The sequence below is a fragment of the Sceloporus undulatus genome, chromosome 4 (genome assembly GCF_019175285.1).
Source record: "Sceloporus undulatus isolate JIND9_A2432 ecotype Alabama chromosome 4, SceUnd_v1.1, whole genome shotgun sequence".
NCBI lineage: Eukaryota > Metazoa > Chordata > Lepidosauria > Squamata > Phrynosomatidae > Sceloporus > Sceloporus undulatus.
Window position 1 is genome coordinate 218,521,721 of NC_056525.1, and position 19,581 is coordinate 218,541,301.

General features: G+C 39.2%; 1 protein-coding gene across 1 annotated transcript in view; it reads right to left on the reverse strand.

The window, feature by feature from the left end:
* Nucleotides 1-265: 265 nt before the first annotated feature.
* Nucleotides 266-19,581, reverse strand: part of RAD54B (RAD54 homolog B) — a 47,782-nt gene continuing 28,466 nt past the window's right edge. Inside the window, exons 7-17 of the mRNA XM_042464456.1 lie at nt 18,663-18,947; nt 16,800-16,962; nt 13,964-14,189; nt 11,473-11,680; nt 10,960-11,099; nt 8,878-9,168; nt 6,509-6,681; nt 4,280-4,541; nt 2,317-2,383; nt 1,956-2,156; nt 266-649 (exon numbers count right to left, since the gene is read on the reverse strand). Coding sequence (XP_042320390.1) covers nt 450-649; nt 1,956-2,156; nt 2,317-2,383; nt 4,280-4,541; nt 6,509-6,681; nt 8,878-9,168; nt 10,960-11,099; nt 11,473-11,680; nt 13,964-14,189; nt 16,800-16,962; nt 18,663-18,947 — 2,216 coding nt within the window. The 3' untranslated portion in view covers nt 266-449. The remainder of the gene's footprint in view (nt 650-1,955; nt 2,157-2,316; nt 2,384-4,279; nt 4,542-6,508; nt 6,682-8,877; nt 9,169-10,959; nt 11,100-11,472; nt 11,681-13,963; nt 14,190-16,799; nt 16,963-18,662; nt 18,948-19,581) is intronic.

A 19,581-nucleotide genomic window follows, 5' to 3' on the forward strand; every position in this document is an offset into this window, starting at 1 on the left:
TAATTGTTTTTACTTATAGTGTTGGTGTGTACCTTCAAATTGTTGATTTGGCAAATCTATTCCAGGCAAGATTTGTTAGAGGGGGTTTGCCTTTGCCTTCTTCTGAGGCTGAGAGAGTGTGACATGTCCAAGGTCACCCAATGAGTTTCCATCGCTGAGTGGGGATCTGAACCGTTTCCCAGACTCAAAACCACTAAACCATGCTAGCTCTCTTACTTATACTATCAGTATAAATGGTAATAAACAAGACTTTTTTCTACACATTTATTTTTAGGATTTAAAAATCTACAATTGTATACTTATTTTTTGCTCTTTATAATGCACCAATAATCCTATTATTGGTAATAGTAAAAGTAATCATATTATTACATTCTGCTTCTAAAAAGCAAAACCAGAGATACTGGTGAATGGAAGTGGAACACTCAATTTGCTCTGTACAGGAGGCATCCTCAGTTGGTCATACTTTGGAAAACAAATGTAACATTTTCTTTTATTCTTTCCAGAAAGGGATCAGGGAGATTTCCATGGTCTGCAGAGAAGTGTTTCCACTGCATCAGCTGTGACATAGATAGGATTTTTTTGGAAAGAGATTTCATATTGCTTTGGAGAAGCTGGCAGTCCTGTTGTATGGAATGTTTTTCTGAAGGACCTGTAAAAAATAATTAGGAAAAAGAAAAGTCAGTGAAGAACATCAACAGCCAAAAAACAGTATTTTGAACAAAGAATAATGTGGACATTTAGAAACAGAGATGAAAAATTACAGAAGGCAGTCATTAATCATCCCTCTGTGCCCTTACTAAAGGTAGGTAATAATGAATGGAAAGTATATGCACATCCATTCATTTCCCAGCAGAATGATGGATTTCCTAATGCTCAGGAAACCTCTGTGAGAAGAAAAGAGCAGAAGTGAAGATTTTTTCAGGTAATTATTTTGCACAAAATGTACATGTAAAACATATTCCCTTTGCAAAAAGTAAGGGTTTTGCACAGAAAATATATCTCATATGAGAGAGTGCATTTTAGGAACTGTTTCCTGTTCAAAAACATATCTTTGTGCAGAAAGACCACATGTATTTCTGCACAAGCTAATTCCCCAAAATATTTCATTAGATTTTTATCTCAACAACTTTAACTTTGTGGGTGCTGTATTTCCTTTTACCAGCATGTTATTAAATTGTGCCTCCATTTTTTACACTTTTATTTATGTTATGCTTTAACTGTATTTGTATTATCTAATTGTAAGCCACATAGTCCCACTGATGCAACAGCAGCCAACCAGCTGCCTCGAGGAATCACATGAGCTGGTATAAGTAGTAATGGTCCTCTCTCACTGTACTCCCAGCAATTGATATTCAGTGTCCTTTTTCCTCTGAGAAGTGGGACAGGAAAACATGGATGTCATCACTAGTAGCCACTGACTGGCTATCAGTGCATCTTGTACTAGCAAATTCCACAGATTAACTATGTGAAGAAATTCTCCTGTTCACCTGTCCAAAATCCAGCTCCTGTAATTACAGTGCGTCCTCGCCTTACGCGGGGATCCATTCCGGATCCCTCCGCGTAAGGCAAATTCCGCCTATGCTCGAGCCCCATTGGAAACAATGGGGCTTGTGCGCGGCGGCGCAATGGGCGCGCACGTCCATTCAATTGAATGGGACGCGCCGCCCCTTCTGCCCCGCGCGCGCCATGACTTGAGCACGTATGCTCAAGGCCGCGTATGGCGCACCCGTGTATGGCACGGGCGGACTGTATGATAAAAAAATAAGTTACATGTTCATCCAAGATGGTATAGTTTCAAGGCTTCCTGAAGAGGCAGTTTCTTACCCTCACAAGCTATGGTAGAAATAGACCAAAATCTCATTTCTGAAATTATGCAAAAACAGAAAATGCAGTGAGGTCTAATAATTCATATATTATATTGGAGAGAAGGAGGAGAAAAAGGAAAAGATGCTCACCTTGATCATCTTTCTTTCCCATACATTTACATTCCAGAAGATCATGAGTAATGCAGTTAGAATCTTCATGCAGTATAAAGAGATTTCTAAGTTCTTCAACTGAAAAACGGATGTGTTCAGATCCCTTTGAAAAGTCTACCACTGCCCCAGAGAGACCCTGCTTACTGATCTGCCTCTGATAGATTTTTTCTTCGATTGTGCCTGCATTGAATAAAGCACATATGCTAATTAGCTTTTGCAAACAATCTGAAATAACAGCCGACAACAAAAATGCTTTCTGAATCTTTAGAAGAAGGGCTACAATGTTGTTTTGTACATTTCAAATTCAAGCATTATCATTTATCATTAGAATGTGGCAGACCTGTAGTTAGCAGTCTATAAATATGCACTGTATGCTTCTGTCCATCTCTCCACACTCTGGCCATTGCCTGTAAGAAAATGAGAAGGTAAAAAGTAAAGGGATGCCATTCCAGGCCCTTTCATGCTGCACAGCTGTAAAGTGCTGTATTGTACTTTAACTTCCATGACTTCATCCTGTGGAATTCTGAGAGTTTTAGTTTGTTGAGGCATTAGAGCTCCATGGCTGAACACCCCAGGATTTTATAGGATGAAATCATGGTAGCCAAAGTAGTAGTAGTACCTACTGCTCAAACCTGTTGAAAGCAAGCAAGGTGCCATAAAAGGTGTCTCAGGTAGTATGATTTCAGGGCAACAATGGGCAGAGACCCAGCAAGCAATCCGCACATAGAAAAATACTTTGGTCATGATGAAATTGAGTTCTGAACCTTCAAAAGGGCTCAGGATATAGTGACTGTCCAAGGCTATTAGTCACAATAGCTATATATGTTCTCCATGTTCAGAATCAGTATGCCACCAGATACCAGTTACCACAAGGCAACAGTGGACAAAGACTATTGCTTTCATGCCTTTCTCATGAGGTTACTGTGGAAATCTGCAGAATCAGACCTTGGAAAAATTTCCATTGGCCATTCTGGAAGTCCAAAGTAGTAATTTTTCCAAGCTCTAAGCAAATTTTGCAATTGATGGGCTTTTTCAAATGTAGCTGCTGGCCTTTTCATGTAGCATTGGAGGAGAAAGGACAGGATATTTTATTCACCTATCAAAAAAACCTTGAAAGTCTCATTTCAATTTTCCAACCCAGGGCAGCAGGTCAAAATTTGACACAACCGCTAATACTGTGGTTGATGTGCAAGATGCTAATGATATCTCATGGAATTAACAATAGGTAGCTATCATTGGCTTACTTCAAAATGTGGTTCAAACAATGATTGCACTAGGAATGTTCAACGAATCTGTTATTGTTGTTTCCTTTATGTTTTGTTATTCTTTCCCCCTAGAATCAGGACCCAGGACAGTTTACAACTTAAGTCAGATAAAATATGAATTTAAAAACATACAAAAGATGTTTTAAAAAGATGTAAAATGTAGTTGTCTTAAATGATTAAAATATAACTAAATTATCAAGAACATTTAAAGCAATTTAAAACATACGTACGTTAAAAAAAAGTCATATGGTTTTATAACCAACACTTTCAGTTATGCCCAGGCTGGTAGCCTAGCAAAGCTGTTGTAATGCATGAGTCATATACACCTTGTAACCAGCCCCAGTTAACTGAGTGGCTGCAGCTCTTTGAACTGATGCACATGTCTTCTATCTGTAAATACAGAGGCCTCAATATCCAGTCCCAACTGCAGTTTCACTTCTCACAAGCAGACCTACACAGAACACATCACAGTAATCCAAATGGGATGTAACAAGGCATGTGCCACCATAGCTCTGACATTTCAAGGAACAGGTACAGTTGATGCACATGTCTTCCATCTGTAAACACAGAGACCTCAATATCCAGTCCCAGGGTGAACCCAGGAGAGTGTAGTCACAACTAACACAGACCAAACCCCTGTTCCTTGATCTGCCTTTCAACTGAGCAGCACTTATGTCTTGGCTAGATTAAACTTTAATTTGTTTTTTATGTAATTTCACCCTCTTGTAAACAGCTGAAACTGATATAAAATAAAGTTATACCCCATTCAAATAGCCATTCTTAAGATAACGTGGATCAAAAAGGTTTGTCTATTTGGTTGACCTTGAGCATCACAGTTGCAGTTTTCTTGGAGTATATATGAGTGAAACCTTTACAAAAGAAATTAATTTCAAATGCATTCAAGATATCTCCAGCATGCTCAGGGCATATAAAATTATTCGATATTAACTCTTTGAACAAAAGATCTATATCATCAAAGGGCTGCAGATAACAGTGACAAGGACTAAAGGCTTTTGATATTAAAGAACAGCAACAGACCTGAATATCAGTGGCTGGATTCCAATCAATGTCGTATAGGATTAAATGGGACGCTCCAACAAGGTTCAGACCTACACCACCGGCCTTTGAACTTAGCAGGAAGATAAAAGCTGAGCAGATTTTATTATTAAAACCATCAACAATCTGCTGTCTCTGGGAAACAGGAGTGCTGCCGTCAAGTCTTGTGTAGGAGTATCCATAACGTTTGCACACCTCTTGTAATATATTCAGTGTCTGTGTGTAATTTGACACCACCACAACTCTATGAACCCAAAATTACACAATTAGTTACTGTTAGTTAGAAATAGTTATTTAGTTCTAGTGTGCTTTGTTCCTGTTACTGATGTGTGCCTTCAAGAAGTTTGGTGACCCTAAGGTGACCTTATCATAGGGTTTTATTGGCAAGGTTTGTTCTGAGGGGATTTGCCATTGCCTTCCTCTGAGGTTGAGAGAGTGTGACTTGCCCAAGGACACACAGTGGATTTCCATGGCTAAGCAGGATTCAGACCCTAGTCTCAAGAGTCTTAGTCCAGCACTCACACCACTACACCAGGCTGACTCTTGTATTTACTCAACACAAATATAGATATTACAACTTAATTCTCCCAATGTGTATCAAGAGGTTGGTTTGCAATTTTAGAAAAAGAAGAAAAAAACAGAACTACCGCTATGAATCATTTTTTATTGTTGTTGGGTTTCTCTCCACCATGCAGGGAATATGCACCATGCTGTTATCTGCTGACAATAAAATAAGTGGCTGGTTACACTTCTTTCTATGTTTCAACAATCCAAGACAGTCCAGAGCCAGGCCCTTCAAGTCTCTTTGCCATTGGGCATGAAGCAGAAGCCTTTCTTCAGGGAAAAGATCCATTCTTTGGCCAGACTGGCACCATCAGGAAATACCAATGTGGAGGTTCAGACACATAGCTAGGTGGGCTGTAGACCTGGACATTGGGAAGAATTAAGTCACTTCTTGGTTTGGATCCCTGGGCCTGGCTGGCAAAATGACTCCAAAGCTCATAGCCCCTGGTGGAAAAGCAATTCAGGATTCGGCTCTCAGGCTTGTCCAGCTGTCTAAGGACCAAACCTGGCTGCTAATATTTATTCCTTAGTTTGGGCACCTAGCTCAGTGAAGCCCAGCCTGGTTTTGGCCCATTCAGGCTTTGCTGAGGTGCTGCAAACCTGAACCCAGGTTCCACTTTCTTCAGGGGGCTGATTAGGCCTGGATCAGATGCTAAAGATTCCTCCGACAGTTGGGCTAGGAAAGTCCAGGCATTGGGACAGCAGTAGGTGCAGGACTACTGGGAGTTAACTGCTGCCTTACTTTGCCGGTAAACAGCCAAGGGTCCCCTCTCGGGCATATCTCAACTTCAAATGAGACACCATGACCTAGAGGGCTACAACCTAAATGCCCTGCCTCTCCCTTACCCAGTTGGCCTTTGGGAGTCTGTTCTACCTCTGGATGAGTCTGGACTTACTGTTGTTGGGCACTCCAATGGTAGAGTCCCCTTGTCCTGGTCTTGAGACTCCTAAAACTCCCTGTCTGTCTCTTCTAAGCTTCCCCCACTATTCTGCTACTCCTAACGCTTTTATGTCTCCACAGCTTCTTCCCTTGAGTAGCTGCTCCTGAGATGCTTTTAGGCAACTAGCCACCTGGCTGTTCAACTGCAACATTGTCTGAAGTGAAAGGGGCTAATGTCACAGTGGTGATCCATGACACTCTGCTAAAATCATGCACCAGGAACTGGTGTAATAGTAATTAAGAAATTCAAGTTAGAAACCAGGAAGTCCATGATTCAAACTTGCTATTGTCATGAACGCATAAGGAAGCCTTAGCCACCCATCAGAAATATGAAGGATACATACACTGAGTTGTCACATGAATTACATCTATATAATGGATGCAAAGCATTTTCACCTCTTGAAAGCACTACTGCCACTACTATTTCTGCCATCTTGTTTGCAAATTCCATTTTGATGCCATTAGTTCCTTACAGAATATTCCTAAGCCATATTTTACACAGTATCAGTATTTGGACAAAGATACAGAGTGTGTAGTTCAATCAAACATCATCTGCATAGTTATGGGACAGCAGATAGAGGACTTGCTTTGTGTTGCTATTTGCTGGGAATGTCTACACGGGGCTGACATTAGATGAGAACAAGTGGCTTAAATCAAAACATTCAGCTGCTCTGAAAAAGGAAAAGCTGATTGAAACTCTTTTTTACCTTTCTGAAGGGCTGAGGTCATGAATTGCTGCCAGCAGCTGTACCAGAACAATCAATTTCCCGGAGTCAGTCTCAGAAAAAGAGGATGGGGCATATTCTCGAGAAATGTCAAGCAAACCTTCATAGAGATTCTGTTTCTCTTGCTTAGCACAAGAAGAATCACATTCTTTCTCCTACAAAAAACAAACAAACAAACACTCAGAATTTTATACATCTGATCTGAACAAAAATCAAGGACCACAAACAACTATCGTATTTTAAATAAGAAATCACTGGAAGGTTAACTGTACTTCACTACCTCAAGTGGTAGCAAACTGCAGCAGGGCTGGGGACAATTTTCAGGTTGGTCACATGCATGACAGTCACTTTTTTTGTTGTTTGCTTATTTTGTTTTAGAATTTTAAAATAAAAAAAAATCAAAAGATTGCTGTAGCCTGTATGTGATAGAAAAGAGCAGCCAGCCATAGCTCCATGGCCCTAGTAGTTGGTGAGAAGTCCTCCCTCCATATTCCAACTGCCATCGCTCTGGTATCTGAGGGAGAAGAGCAGCCAAAACCTGCTGGACGTAATCATCACCTGCCACCATTCCCTTTTCTTATGATGCTTGTTTTAACAGATTGTAAGCTTGAAAGTAGGAAACTGTCAAATCAACATTTTGTAAACTGCTCTTGGAGTTTTGGGGCTAAAGGACAGGGTATAAATACTCTAAATAAATAAACAGCTGCCTATATGTAAAATATATGGGGCTTGGCTTGGCTGGAATGGTTTTATAGGGCCTGGTGTGCCTCCATTGGCTTGTGCAGCCAGCTGGCACCCTATAGGCCATATTATTATTATTATTATTATTATTATTATTATTATTATTATTCCCTTAAAACAGTACAAACAAGATTAAAACAGTACTATAAAGTCAGTCAGCAGTATGCAGACCAGCCATGCAGCTTAGAAAACATCATTTACCCACCTTTGAGTCTAGTTTACCTGAAGGACTAAAGCACTCTTGATGGTTAGGTGCTGAATGCCTGAATCCCTCTTCATTCACTTACACTTATTAGTTCAAATCTACATAATTTTTTCCACATAAAGGAGTGGACACCTCCAAAATCTGGATCAGGATAATAGCAGAGAAGATTTGATCATCAGCTACCCCTTATCCCTCCCCACTGAATCCCTCCTCAGTAGGTATTTCCCACACATACACTACTTGCTGGTGGGATTACCAATGAAAAAGCAACATGAGAGTGAAGTTATTAAAATGTCCTTCCATCCAAGGTTCTAATCAAGTTTTGGGGAGACAGTGATCATGATTGCTTTTTGGAGAGAAATGAAGTCATGAAACATGGGATTAAAGCATGCCAATAGTGCAGCTTTCCTCAATTTGGCACCCTCCAGATGTGTTGGACTATTACCTACTACTCCAGCCACTGCTTGTTGCTGCGGATGATGGCTATTGTAGGCAAATGCATGTAGAAGATGCAAATGCTATCTTCTACATGCAGAAAATAACTTCTAATTTAGCCTTGAGAGTAGACAGTACTGGGATACATGGACCAATGGGGCACTTCTATACACAGGGCCTGGGAAGATGTATGTGCGGGCTTGGAAGGAAATTAGGAATTGGTGCTATATGGGCTCACAGTTGCTACTGGCATACAAAACTAGGTTCCTTTTAAAGGAACTGAATAAAATACACTGACATATTCATATTGACCAGTTTGAGATCGGGCTGCCCTACTCACATCTTGCAAGATCAGTGCTGTGGCTTCCTTAAGTGAATCAATCCATCTATACTGTGATCTTTCTCTTTTTCTACTAGATATGGCTGTCACCCAATGTATGTAAACAGTCTGTAAACATGTCAATGCCTTTTAAGACCTGGAATTTAGATCTACTGTCTTTGGAAACATTCTTCTTTTTTCTTTCTTTTCTCTCTTTTTTTTTTGCTCCTTCTCCTCTTGGCTGGTTATGATAATGTTATTAATAATCTTGTGTTATCAAATCTGTTTCTGTTTAGGTTTATAGATACGATTGAAAATATTTACAGAACAGATAGTGATTTTTGTGATTTAAATTTCTGAATTACTTTATTTAATGTACAGTAATTGAATGCTGATGCGGGAATGAGGTTTTCATACTGGACAAGGCTTTCTAACTGTTCTTTTGATCAAAATTGTCATTTTTAATGATTTTTTTGTGGAATTATCCATTATAAGCTGTTCTTTGAAAAAGCTGATCATGGAAAGACAGCCTATTAATTTTAAATCAAACCAAAATTTATACTGAATGTACATGTGAAACACCTTTTCAATTTTAGGCTTCCCCTGCCATTGTCTAAGAATCTATATTTAAACAAAAACAAAGATACAAACCTTTATTGCTTTGAATAAAAGGCAGGGGTGATTGCAAAGTTTTTTTAAAGCTCCAATGCAAATTAAGTGAGGGCTGTTTTCCAGACTGCCTTGTAAGCAAGATCTAACAACCTGAGAACACAGCAATCTTCGGTAGAGATCCAGCTGCAACACTGTTGGACGGCAGAAAAGTATGCTCTCCTTTTTAGGAGGGAGGAATTTGTTTATGACATCTTGGGTCCTTCTAAGAATGAAGAGTCCTGTCAGGCGTGTAAGTTCTGCTGCCCGTCTCTCTCCCAGTTCAATTTCTTCCTAAGAAAATGAAATGGATGGTTTTAGCTTGCCTTCCATCAAGTCCTTAACCTCTTCCACCCCAAGTCTCCTTGGAGTTTCATTCCTTCTTTCTAAGTAGTTCCCTCCCCTCACTGAAGCATTTCATTTTCTTGACTGTGTAATCCAAGAAACAGTCTCCTATCACCTCTCTGTGACCCTGATATCAATTTAATATCATAAGGGATGTTTTAGGCAAGTGACCTAGCAGCAGTACCCTAGCACAGGAAGTCAGCTATGTCAGGTCGAACTGGATAGCCCAGACTGGGAGAAGCCTAAGGCATTATGGTATCTCTCAAGATCAGAATCAGTATAATCCCTAGACTATGGAGAAAGTGATAGTCAGCTGGACTGGGAGATGGCTTGCATATCACAAAGAGTGTTTTCTTCTAGGAATGAAATTCTTTTCATCTGAGAATATTTACACTGATTGCTCGGTTGTTACTGCATATCACACTATTTTTCTTTCCTGGGATAACGATTTAGCAATGATGTCATCCATTCATTTCAAGAATACTGCCCCAAGATGTGATTCTGAGTATAAATATAGGTGCTTTGGCAGTAGCCATTTGATCTAGTCTGAAGCAGGACAGAACCTCTGTTCGACTTCTACTAGATTCCTCAGTAAGATGACCACTCCACTTGCTGCTGCAGCTATTTCACCATCTCAATTCCAGGTACCTCTCCATTGGAGCTACACTACAGGATTGCTCCAGTTTTACCATTAGCAAGGTCTCCACTTTTCACCTTCTCCCACTGTGCTTCGTTAGGTCTTTTGTGTCTGTGTGAGAATGTGTGTCTGAGAGTGTCTTGATTATTTTACTAATAAACTACAAAACCTATTTGGAATTGCCTCTGGAGTTCTGTGTGGTTTGGAACTGATATACAAAGGGAAAGATCCCAGGCTGAGTGTTGCCCCAGGCTATTTTTATATGAGCTATTAAATTCCCCTAAAGTATATTATTTGTGGGTGCCCTCCCAAGACTCCCAGCTTTTTGGGTAACAACTAGCTATCTGTCATTCCAGCCTTGACCATCACTTCCTTCTTCAGTATTTGAACAGGAGGTAAGAAAAAAGAATAACACCATCTCACTTTTACACAGCAATCTTGTTCAAAGGGATCTTGCAGCTCCTTTGAGACTAACTGAAAGAGAGAAGCTGGTACTATGAGCTTTTGTAGACTTGAACCTACTTCCTCAGATGCATGAGGTAGAGTGGAAAATCCATAAACAGACCTAATCTACATGCCATTTGTGTGTGAGAATGTAATTTGAAATTCAAAACCTTCTGGGTTTGGACTACAGATCACATTTTCCCACCACAGTCAAATGTCTTAGACCTTAACCCCTACACCCCAGTCATTTGTATTCTGGAAGTGTTTATTCCCTGAACATGGAAAAGTAGTTCCCAGATCTGTATATACAGAGCTGGCCTAAAAAAGTTATGATTTTAAATCCCAGAAGAAAGCAATCCTGTATGCCAGGTCGGTAAAAAGAATTTAAGGGACTGGGATCTGTGAAAACAAACATATTACTGTGGGCTGAGCAGAAATACAATTCATGGATACACACTCAATGAATGACACTTTCAGGTTTCCTGTGACATTGAGATGTCACGCACACACATACAACAATGGAAAAGTAAAATAAATTTGTCCCTCTGCATAATCTCATTCCAAATAGTTTGCTTCCGAGTAATTAAGAAGCACTGTAGGTCTCTTAGTTTTAGGCAGCCAATCCCAATCTCTAATTTCAGATTTTAAAATCAACAGACCTTGGTAGCTGAATGCTCTCGGGATCTGATAATAGGTTCCTCAAACACTTTTTTATATGCGGATAATGAACCAAGTACTCCAGGATTTACATATTCTATTAATGCATAAAATTCTTGTAGATCATTTTGTACTGGTGTGCCTTGAGAATGAAAAGAAAATACTATATGCATTTACATCTCAGAAAATACACTTTATCAAGAATTAGATTACATTTTATTCTTCAATAATATAAAAAAGGAGCACACAAATTTCCAATTTCTTTTTACCAGCATGCTCACAGCAGGCATATCTAGCAAAAAGCTTGTGAATGTGGGATGTTTTGTTTTGTTTTACAACTCTTAAAATTCTTAAACTGGCATATTGACTGGGAAATTTTGCAGTCCAGAAAGGAATTTTCTTGAGCTCTAGTCCAGTGGGACATATTTTGCTTGCTTTGGATAAAAATTATTAATTGAAACAAATATTTACTTTCGCTAGCTTTACTTTTGACAACTGAATGATTACATACTCACCAGTCAGAATGATTCTCCTCTCACAAGATAGGCTGACAAGGGCATTGGTTGTTTTAATAGAACTGTTTTTCAAACGATGTCCCTCATCACATATTATCAGACTGAACTCTGTCTTCTGTATTTGGTCCAAAGAGCGTAAAAGCATCTCATAACTAATGATCAGGACTGAATAAAGGGGGGAGTTGACAAACTCTTCCACTTTGTGATCCTACATATCATAAAGAGAATTATAATATCTTTAGGGCCAGATAAGATAGTAATTTAATGAAACAAAAATGTATGTATGTGTATATGTTTATTTACTTATGCAACACATTATTCATTTACAGAACATGCTGCTTCAAGATGGGATGGCGACTGGTAGCCTAGTTAGTTTTTTAAACGGACTGCGATCATGAAGGGCTTTTAAAGGATGACAATGACTTTTCCAGTTGTTTAAAAATTATTATTGTGAAATAGCATCTCTTTGATTTCTTTCCTATTTCTCTTTCTCTCTCTCTTTCTTCCTTTCCTTTTTGTAATTATGTTTGCTGTTTTCACATCATTCTCTGACAGATACTTTTTTTTTTTTGGGGGGGGCATTTTCTAGTATCTCTCTAGCATACTCATAAGACAGTATTTCACTGTTGAATTATTTTTACAATTATTTTTACAGTTCTTCTTACAGTTAAAAGAAAGGCCTTTCTAATGTTTAGGTGAAATCTCATTTCCTGTAATTTACATCCATTGATTCTGAGATCTGGAGCCAAAAGAAACAAGCTTGCTGCATCCTCATATAACCCTTCAAATATTTGAATGTGGCTATTATGTCACCTCTTAACCTTTTCTTCTCCAGGCTAAACATATCCAGCTACCTAAGCCCCTCCTCATAGGACATGGTTTCCAGACCTTTCACCATTTTGGCTACCCTCTTCTTGGCACCCTCCATCTTGCCAACATCCTTCTTGAATTATGGTGCCCAGAACTGGACAAAGTATTCCAGGTGAGGTCTGACCAAAGCAGAATAGAGTGGCATTATTACTTGCCTTGAGCTAGATGCTATACTCCCATTGATGTAGTCCAGAATCATATTGGCTTTTTTAGACGCTGCATCACACTGCTGGCTCATGTTCAGCTAGCAAGATTCCTGGATCCATTTCACATGTATTGTTGCCAAGCCAATAGTAACCCATCCTATATCTGTACATTTCATTTTTACTGTCTAACTCTAGTACCTTACCTTTCTCCCTATTGAAATTCATTTTGTTAGCTTTGACCCAGCTTTATAATCTGTTAAGGCAGTGGTTCTCAACCTTTGGTCCTCCACATGATTTGGTCTTCAGCTCCCATAATACTTGACTGTTGGCCAAATTGATAAGGACCTCTGGGAGCTGAAGTCCAAAACAAATGGCAAACCAAACACTGGGAACCACTGGGTTAAGGTCATTTTGAATTCTGATCCTGTCCTTTGAGGTGCTTGCTACCCCTCTTAATTTAGCGTCATCTACAAATTTGATGTTCACTTATAAGTAAGTCCGCTTATCAAATGGTGCACTAGACAGGTATTTGGCCTGCTCTAGGTCCTTCTTACATGTATGTGCAGCAAGGAGTATTTCTCTTTTACGCTCTCTCACATACACTCCCTCACAGGAAGATCACAAATTCTGCACCTTCTTTAACTGCAAAGAAGCCCAATATAGGAGGGGGACACTGTTATGCTCCATTTTTGGATCCCTTCCACACCAACTGTACGAGATCATAAACAGTGTGAAAGGAAGCTGGCAGAATGGATTGCAGGAAACATGCTATCTCCATGCCACTGGTGCTGTGACAAGGAAGACAAATGGGTCTATCTTTTGATATTCACAACTGGTGAGCCTTTCAGTCCAGATGTGCTGCAAATTCTGGAGTTGTTCCATTAACTTCACTACCAATATGTCACAATACATAAGGGGATGATGAGGCAGCAAAAAGCAATGTTCGTGGCAATAAGAAAAATAGTTTAAAACGATAAAACTACAGTTGGCCCTCCACATTTGCGGCTTTGACTTTTGCGGATTTGATTATTCACGATTTTGATTAATATGTTCTCTCTAGGAATCACTAGGTCTTCCAGCACAACTCTGCCAGAAGTTGACCATAGAGTTGTGCTAGAGAACCTAGATGTTCCTAGAGAAAACACTTCTCTAGGCATTTGTAGGTCCTCCAGCATGATTAGATGATCAACTTCTGGCAGATGTTGGACCACAGCATTGCACTGGGGGACCTGGAGATTTCTATAAAGGTGTTCTCTTGGGTAAAAATAACAGAATTTTTTTATTTGTGTTTTTTCCACATTCATGGGGGTCCTGAAAACCCCTAACCCCAGCAAATTTGGAAGGACCACTATACTTTGAAAACAATTCTCAAACCCGCCAATAGAATCTGCAATAGTAAAAACAAAACCAAGTAATAAAGAAGTATCTAAAACAGTAACAGAGGGCAATTGAGCATTATTCCTCATGTATCTCACCTGATCAACTAGGAACACCTTAATTCTTTCATTTCCCAACCATTTCTGAAATTCCTTCCCCCAGTTCTTCACCACACTTCCAGGAGTAACTATTAGTGTATGTTTTATTACAGGTTTGCATCCATATGGCCCTTGACGCAGGAGAGTCCAGACAAGTGAAATGCACTGCAGGGTTTTTCCTAAACCCATTTCATCTGCAAGAATAGCTCCAAATCTACTGTTTACTCTGGGAGGAAAAGATAAATATATTGTTGACACATGTTAAAAGAAACTTTAGTAATTATATGCACACTAATCTTATGAAAACAGTGTCAATAATATACTTTGGCTTTGGATGATAGAAGTTGTAGTATAAGCCAGAGTGGCACAAAACTGGTGAAAGCTGGCTCACTGTATCATCCTGCTATATTCCAAGATATAATATGGTGAGCAAAGAAACTCTGATCACATTTGCATATCACAAATCATAATAGAGTTTACTGAAATCTAGTTTTGTTGAAATCTTGTTTCTTATGATGTATGCACCCAACTCTGCTAACAAGTCATGGTTTGTTCACACATCATAAACCCCAGTCTCAATCCATGATTTATTATTAGGTTATGAACTCTGGTTTGCTTAAACTATGGCTTGTCACAAGATCTGAAACAGCAACTGTGGCATATCCTTGACTTGTTTCCGCAGCTGCCCAACCCAAGATAGGGGATGGCAAAGGAACCCACAAGAGAAACAGCATAGAAATTGGAAAAGACACATATATTGGCTGTTGTGCAATTGATGCCTTAAGCAACAACCCAGTATTTTAAATAACCATGGCTTACTGTGATATGCAAATATGTCCATTATGTTAACCTACATTCTCTGTTTGGCCCCTTACTTGTAAAATGGCTAACAAACTGTCAATCTCAAAGTTCTGCCAGCTCTTTCCAACCCTGTCTATTCACCCAGCATCTGAATTTAGGATACAGGTGAAAGCTATTCAACTGAATTTTAATTCCATCTGTTTGTACAGCAGACAAGAAAGTCCAATCAAAATTTAGATTACAGTAATGAGCGTGTTTTTGTTCCCAGCTGTCTGTGGTCTTAATGGTCTCTATGTTAAAAATGATGAGTGAACAGTGGATTTTTGCCCGTTTTTCCATTTCTAAGATTATCCAAAGGAAACAAACTCCATCAAACCTCTATTCACAATTAGAAAAATCAAACCTATTCCTTAATACGACTGCCCCCCCAAAAGATATCCCCACAGATTTCAACATCAAATATGCCACATTTCACTAGTTGTCATGATTTAGGAAGGTAAATATTGTGGAATGTAATGTATCTCATTGCCTGCCCTTAATCAATGAAAGCCACCGAATTTAAATAGTTACTCTAGACTTGGTGGGCCCAACTGAAGATGCTACCACATTTTTATCTACAGTACTTCCTACATTACAGTGTTCTAGCCTGATAAATATTGTGACAAGGGGAGCAGCATACACCTTACAATTCATCCAGATGAGGATTTGGGTGGCTGATGAGGAAGGCTTAAGCATTTCCTTTATACCAGAAACTACAGTAATCCCTTTATTTTTTCTATTTTATCTTCCCAAACCTGAATCAAATGGGTAGAAAGTTCCTAATTTAAGTAAAAACACTCCTGATTCTTTTTTATATGAGAATAAGAATGGAGAGAGTTTGCTGGCAAAATCAGAATCACTATCTCTGTTCTGTGTTTTCATCATAGCCTGGTCATATGTGGTTAATATTCCTAATTAAATTAAAATAAGAGCTCGGTTCAATAAATTGCTTATAAATGTTAGGTAACATTTCCATGATGTCTTTAACTTCAGAAAAGCGCTTACTCACTAACTTCCCTATTAATATGTAATGTGTTGAATATAACTGTAATGAGTTAGCTGCTTCTCTGAAGGTCGGATTTGCTAGGGAGAATCCACTGAATTATTCATTAATAGAAACATCTTGCTGCAGCTGCTCTCAGTGCAATTCAATAGAATTGTCTGCTGGGGTTACACTAGGGTCAATTGACCAGCTGCTTATACCCTCTAGCTGAGCTAGAGGTATTTTTAAACACTCAGTAGAAATAGATTTCCTATAACCTATTCTTTTTAAAATACGCTTTAAATATATTTTTTAAAGTTTGCTCAGAAGTAAGAAGGAAAAGTCTCAGTAGCCTTCAAAGCAGCTATCTAAATTAAGCTCAAAGACTAATATACTGGCTTACTTGCTATACCCACCCTGAGTCACTGCTAAAAATGGCATCTCTATGGCCTATTGTCTTCTCCCCACCTCAGCAGAAACACACACAAGAGAAGAAGAGTCTATGGCCCTCCAGATGTTGATGGTCTCCAGCTGTCATCCAACATGACCAATGATGAGAGAGGATAGGAGTAATAGTCCGATAATATCTAGAGGTACCCAGGTTCCCATCCAGATTACTAAAGGCTTACCACTCAATATGGAAAGATCACATGCTAAGTCATCCTTGTGTATAAATGTGTAGAGAAAAGCACCGAATGACAGGAAAGTGTTTGGTAACAGTAAAAAAATATTACAGGTGGAGGTATTGTCAAAGGATTTACCATATTGATGCCATTTTCTACCAGCTTGTCCAGAATTCAGAAAAATTGCAAGACTACAAGATCCAGAACTGCCCAGCCCAAGCATGATTGTGAAGGAGAGAAAAACGAAAATCCAGGTCAATAAATAAACTTTTGTGTCCATCTTTAACATTTTCAGTAGACAGGACTGGGCAATCAAAGAAGTAGAGTTAGTTCACAGAAAGATTCAACTTTTGTATAAACAATTATGAGCACAAATTGATCACCATCTCACCTCATTCCCATCACACATTCATAAAGAAATGTAACTCCTTCTCGCTGATGTGGACGAAGATGGTTCACAAGGTAAGGGTCCACGACAACATCCACAAGAGGCAAGCCTGACTTATTGAACATCCGTTGGTGTTGAGGAGATGGGTGTGGCATAACAAGGCAATCTTAAAATTTCAAACATGGGGATCATCAATTCAGAAATACTGTTTATTAACTCAAAGTTACTAGTTTCCTATGGGAGACACTTCTCAATCTCAGGTAAAGCAAACTATGGCCCTTTATAAACTGGCCTTTTAGTACATACTCTGTACATACTAGGGTTGCCCGGGGGCATCTCTTTCAGACGCCCCCAACCCTAACATACAGAGTATGTACAAAATGGCAGCGCCCATTCTACATGGGCGCCGCCATTAGGATGTCACGGCTGCGCTGCCTCCAAACAGAACGGCACGGACATGATGTCCTGGCACCGCGAAACGGAGCTCCTTCCTGGTTTTGTGTCGCTGGCGCAGTCTTTACACAGCTGTGCCAGCGACACAAAGGAGAAAGGGGCCGAGTGGTATAACTGCCTTGTAGGTCTGTTGGGTTATGGGGAGTATTCTCTGTATGCTGCTGTAATGGTAAGATAATGTTGGCATGCTGCTGAATCAGGATTTTTTTGACTGTGCTTTAATTTTTTTGCTGCTGTGTACTGTGCCATTCATATTGTTTTGTTTTTGCTTCAGTTTTTAAAGACTTCTGTTAAGTAAAACTTTTGCTAAATACCTCAAAACTCTACTGTTGTTTTTGCCTTAATACACACAACCCGACATGGCAATCCTAAGGCGAACCTGCCATGGAGTTTTCGTGGCAAGTTTCTTCAGAAGGGGTTGATATCTGTCATCCTCTGAGACTGAGAGAGTGTGATTTGCCCAAGGTCACCCAGTGGGCTTTTACATGGCCGAGCTGGGATTTAAACACTGGTCTCCAGAGGCATAGTCCAAAACTCAAACCACTACACCATGCTGACTCTACACTGGGCTGTTATACTCAAGAATTTATTGGTACTGTAATGTATGGAAGTTGTACAACATCTCTTAAGCAACACCAACGCATTTAAAGATGGCTTTGTCAAGAGAAAGGGTACTTCCAAACAAGGCTATTATTATGCAGTCACACCAGGACACCCTATTCAATTAAAATAAGAAATAGTAATTAAAGACATGGTCAATGTCACTTAAGAGTATAGTAATAGATAATAGTACACAAGCTCATTTTCTAAGACGCAATGCGCTGGCCAAATCATTCCCTGTGAGCTAATATCAAGCATAATAGTTTATAATGGTAAAAAATCTCATGTGTAATTATATAAACCTGCAAACTTCCCTATCGGATTCCATATTCTAGAAATCAAAAATTCTGCTTAGAGACAAATAAAGATGGATTGTAAGCCTACTTATTAAGCCAATTTCAATCCCCTCAAAACCAAAATTAGCTCATGCTAAGTCAGGAACAGCTTTTTCTTAGCATAGGAACTTCTCTCAAGACATGAATGAGTATATAACCTACTCTCCCTACATATACGTCCCCGCTACAAGCAAAGTGGAATCTTCTCCATTTAATCAGATGGGAACATGTTCCAGTTACAAATTATTTATTGTCTGTTACTTACAATGTGTTTTTTCAACTCCTGCAGATGTCCCCATAGAGATCATGCCTAGCTTGGACCCATTAATAATATTCAACCAGATATATATTGAAAAAGGAAGGACAGAAAAAATAAGTCTAGACCTTGGGTACTAGTTCAATTTCTTCAAAAGAGGGAGAAACAGAAGGATTAGAAGCATATATAGATTAAAGCAGATAAATCTTTTTAAAAACTCACTTGGCGCACATGGATCATGACGCGGTTTATAGTTCTGGGAGCTCTGGAGTGAATTTCCTTTACTGTTGCCTTGGCTGACATTTTTGAATGGGTTATTGAATGGCTTCACAGAAGCTTGTGATGACTTCCAAACATCCTCTGTACCCCCTACACCAGACTGAAAACACCTGCCACTTCTAAAGTCCTCTTCGGGAATGATTCCCATCACTTCGATTTCTTTGCTTCCAATTATCAGAGTTTGACCTTCATCAAGATTTTCCAAGTTTTTGGCTTTGTATCCACTGCCTAGGACAGATCACAAATGTTAAACCTAAATGAATGAATAAATGAAATACAACAAAGACAACAGCAAATCTGTTTAGTAACTGTAAAAAAACTTTTGGCTCCAGGCCTGAGGATTGTGGACATATTCTCTCAAAATGTGGATTATGAATCATGTGGCCCCTAGATGGCATTATTTGCTATGTTGGTTAGGACTGATGGAAATTGTAGTCCAATAACATTTGGAGGACTGTATGATTCCCACACTTGTTCTGAATTAAAATTAAAATTGTTTATTATAGCTCAGCGCATGCTTTAATGCAGTAGGTATGCTTTAATGCAGAACAGCCCAGATTTACTCCTTACCAGTGTTGTCAACAAGCCTCAAAGATATTCCCCGTAGTGTTTTTACCAAAATCCAAAATCCTCATAATTCCCCAATATTTACCGGAATATTCAGCCAAAATCCCCAGAAAGAAATTAATTAAATTCCCCGGAAATATCACCATCTGATATTGCTTGGTCATACATGGCCTGGTTTTCATCTGTGAAATGCTAGGAGCTATGCATTACTGGGTGAATGCATAGCTCCTAGTCTGACTCAGTTACGAAAGCATACTATATTCCTATGATGACTGTATACTTTTGTACACTTCCA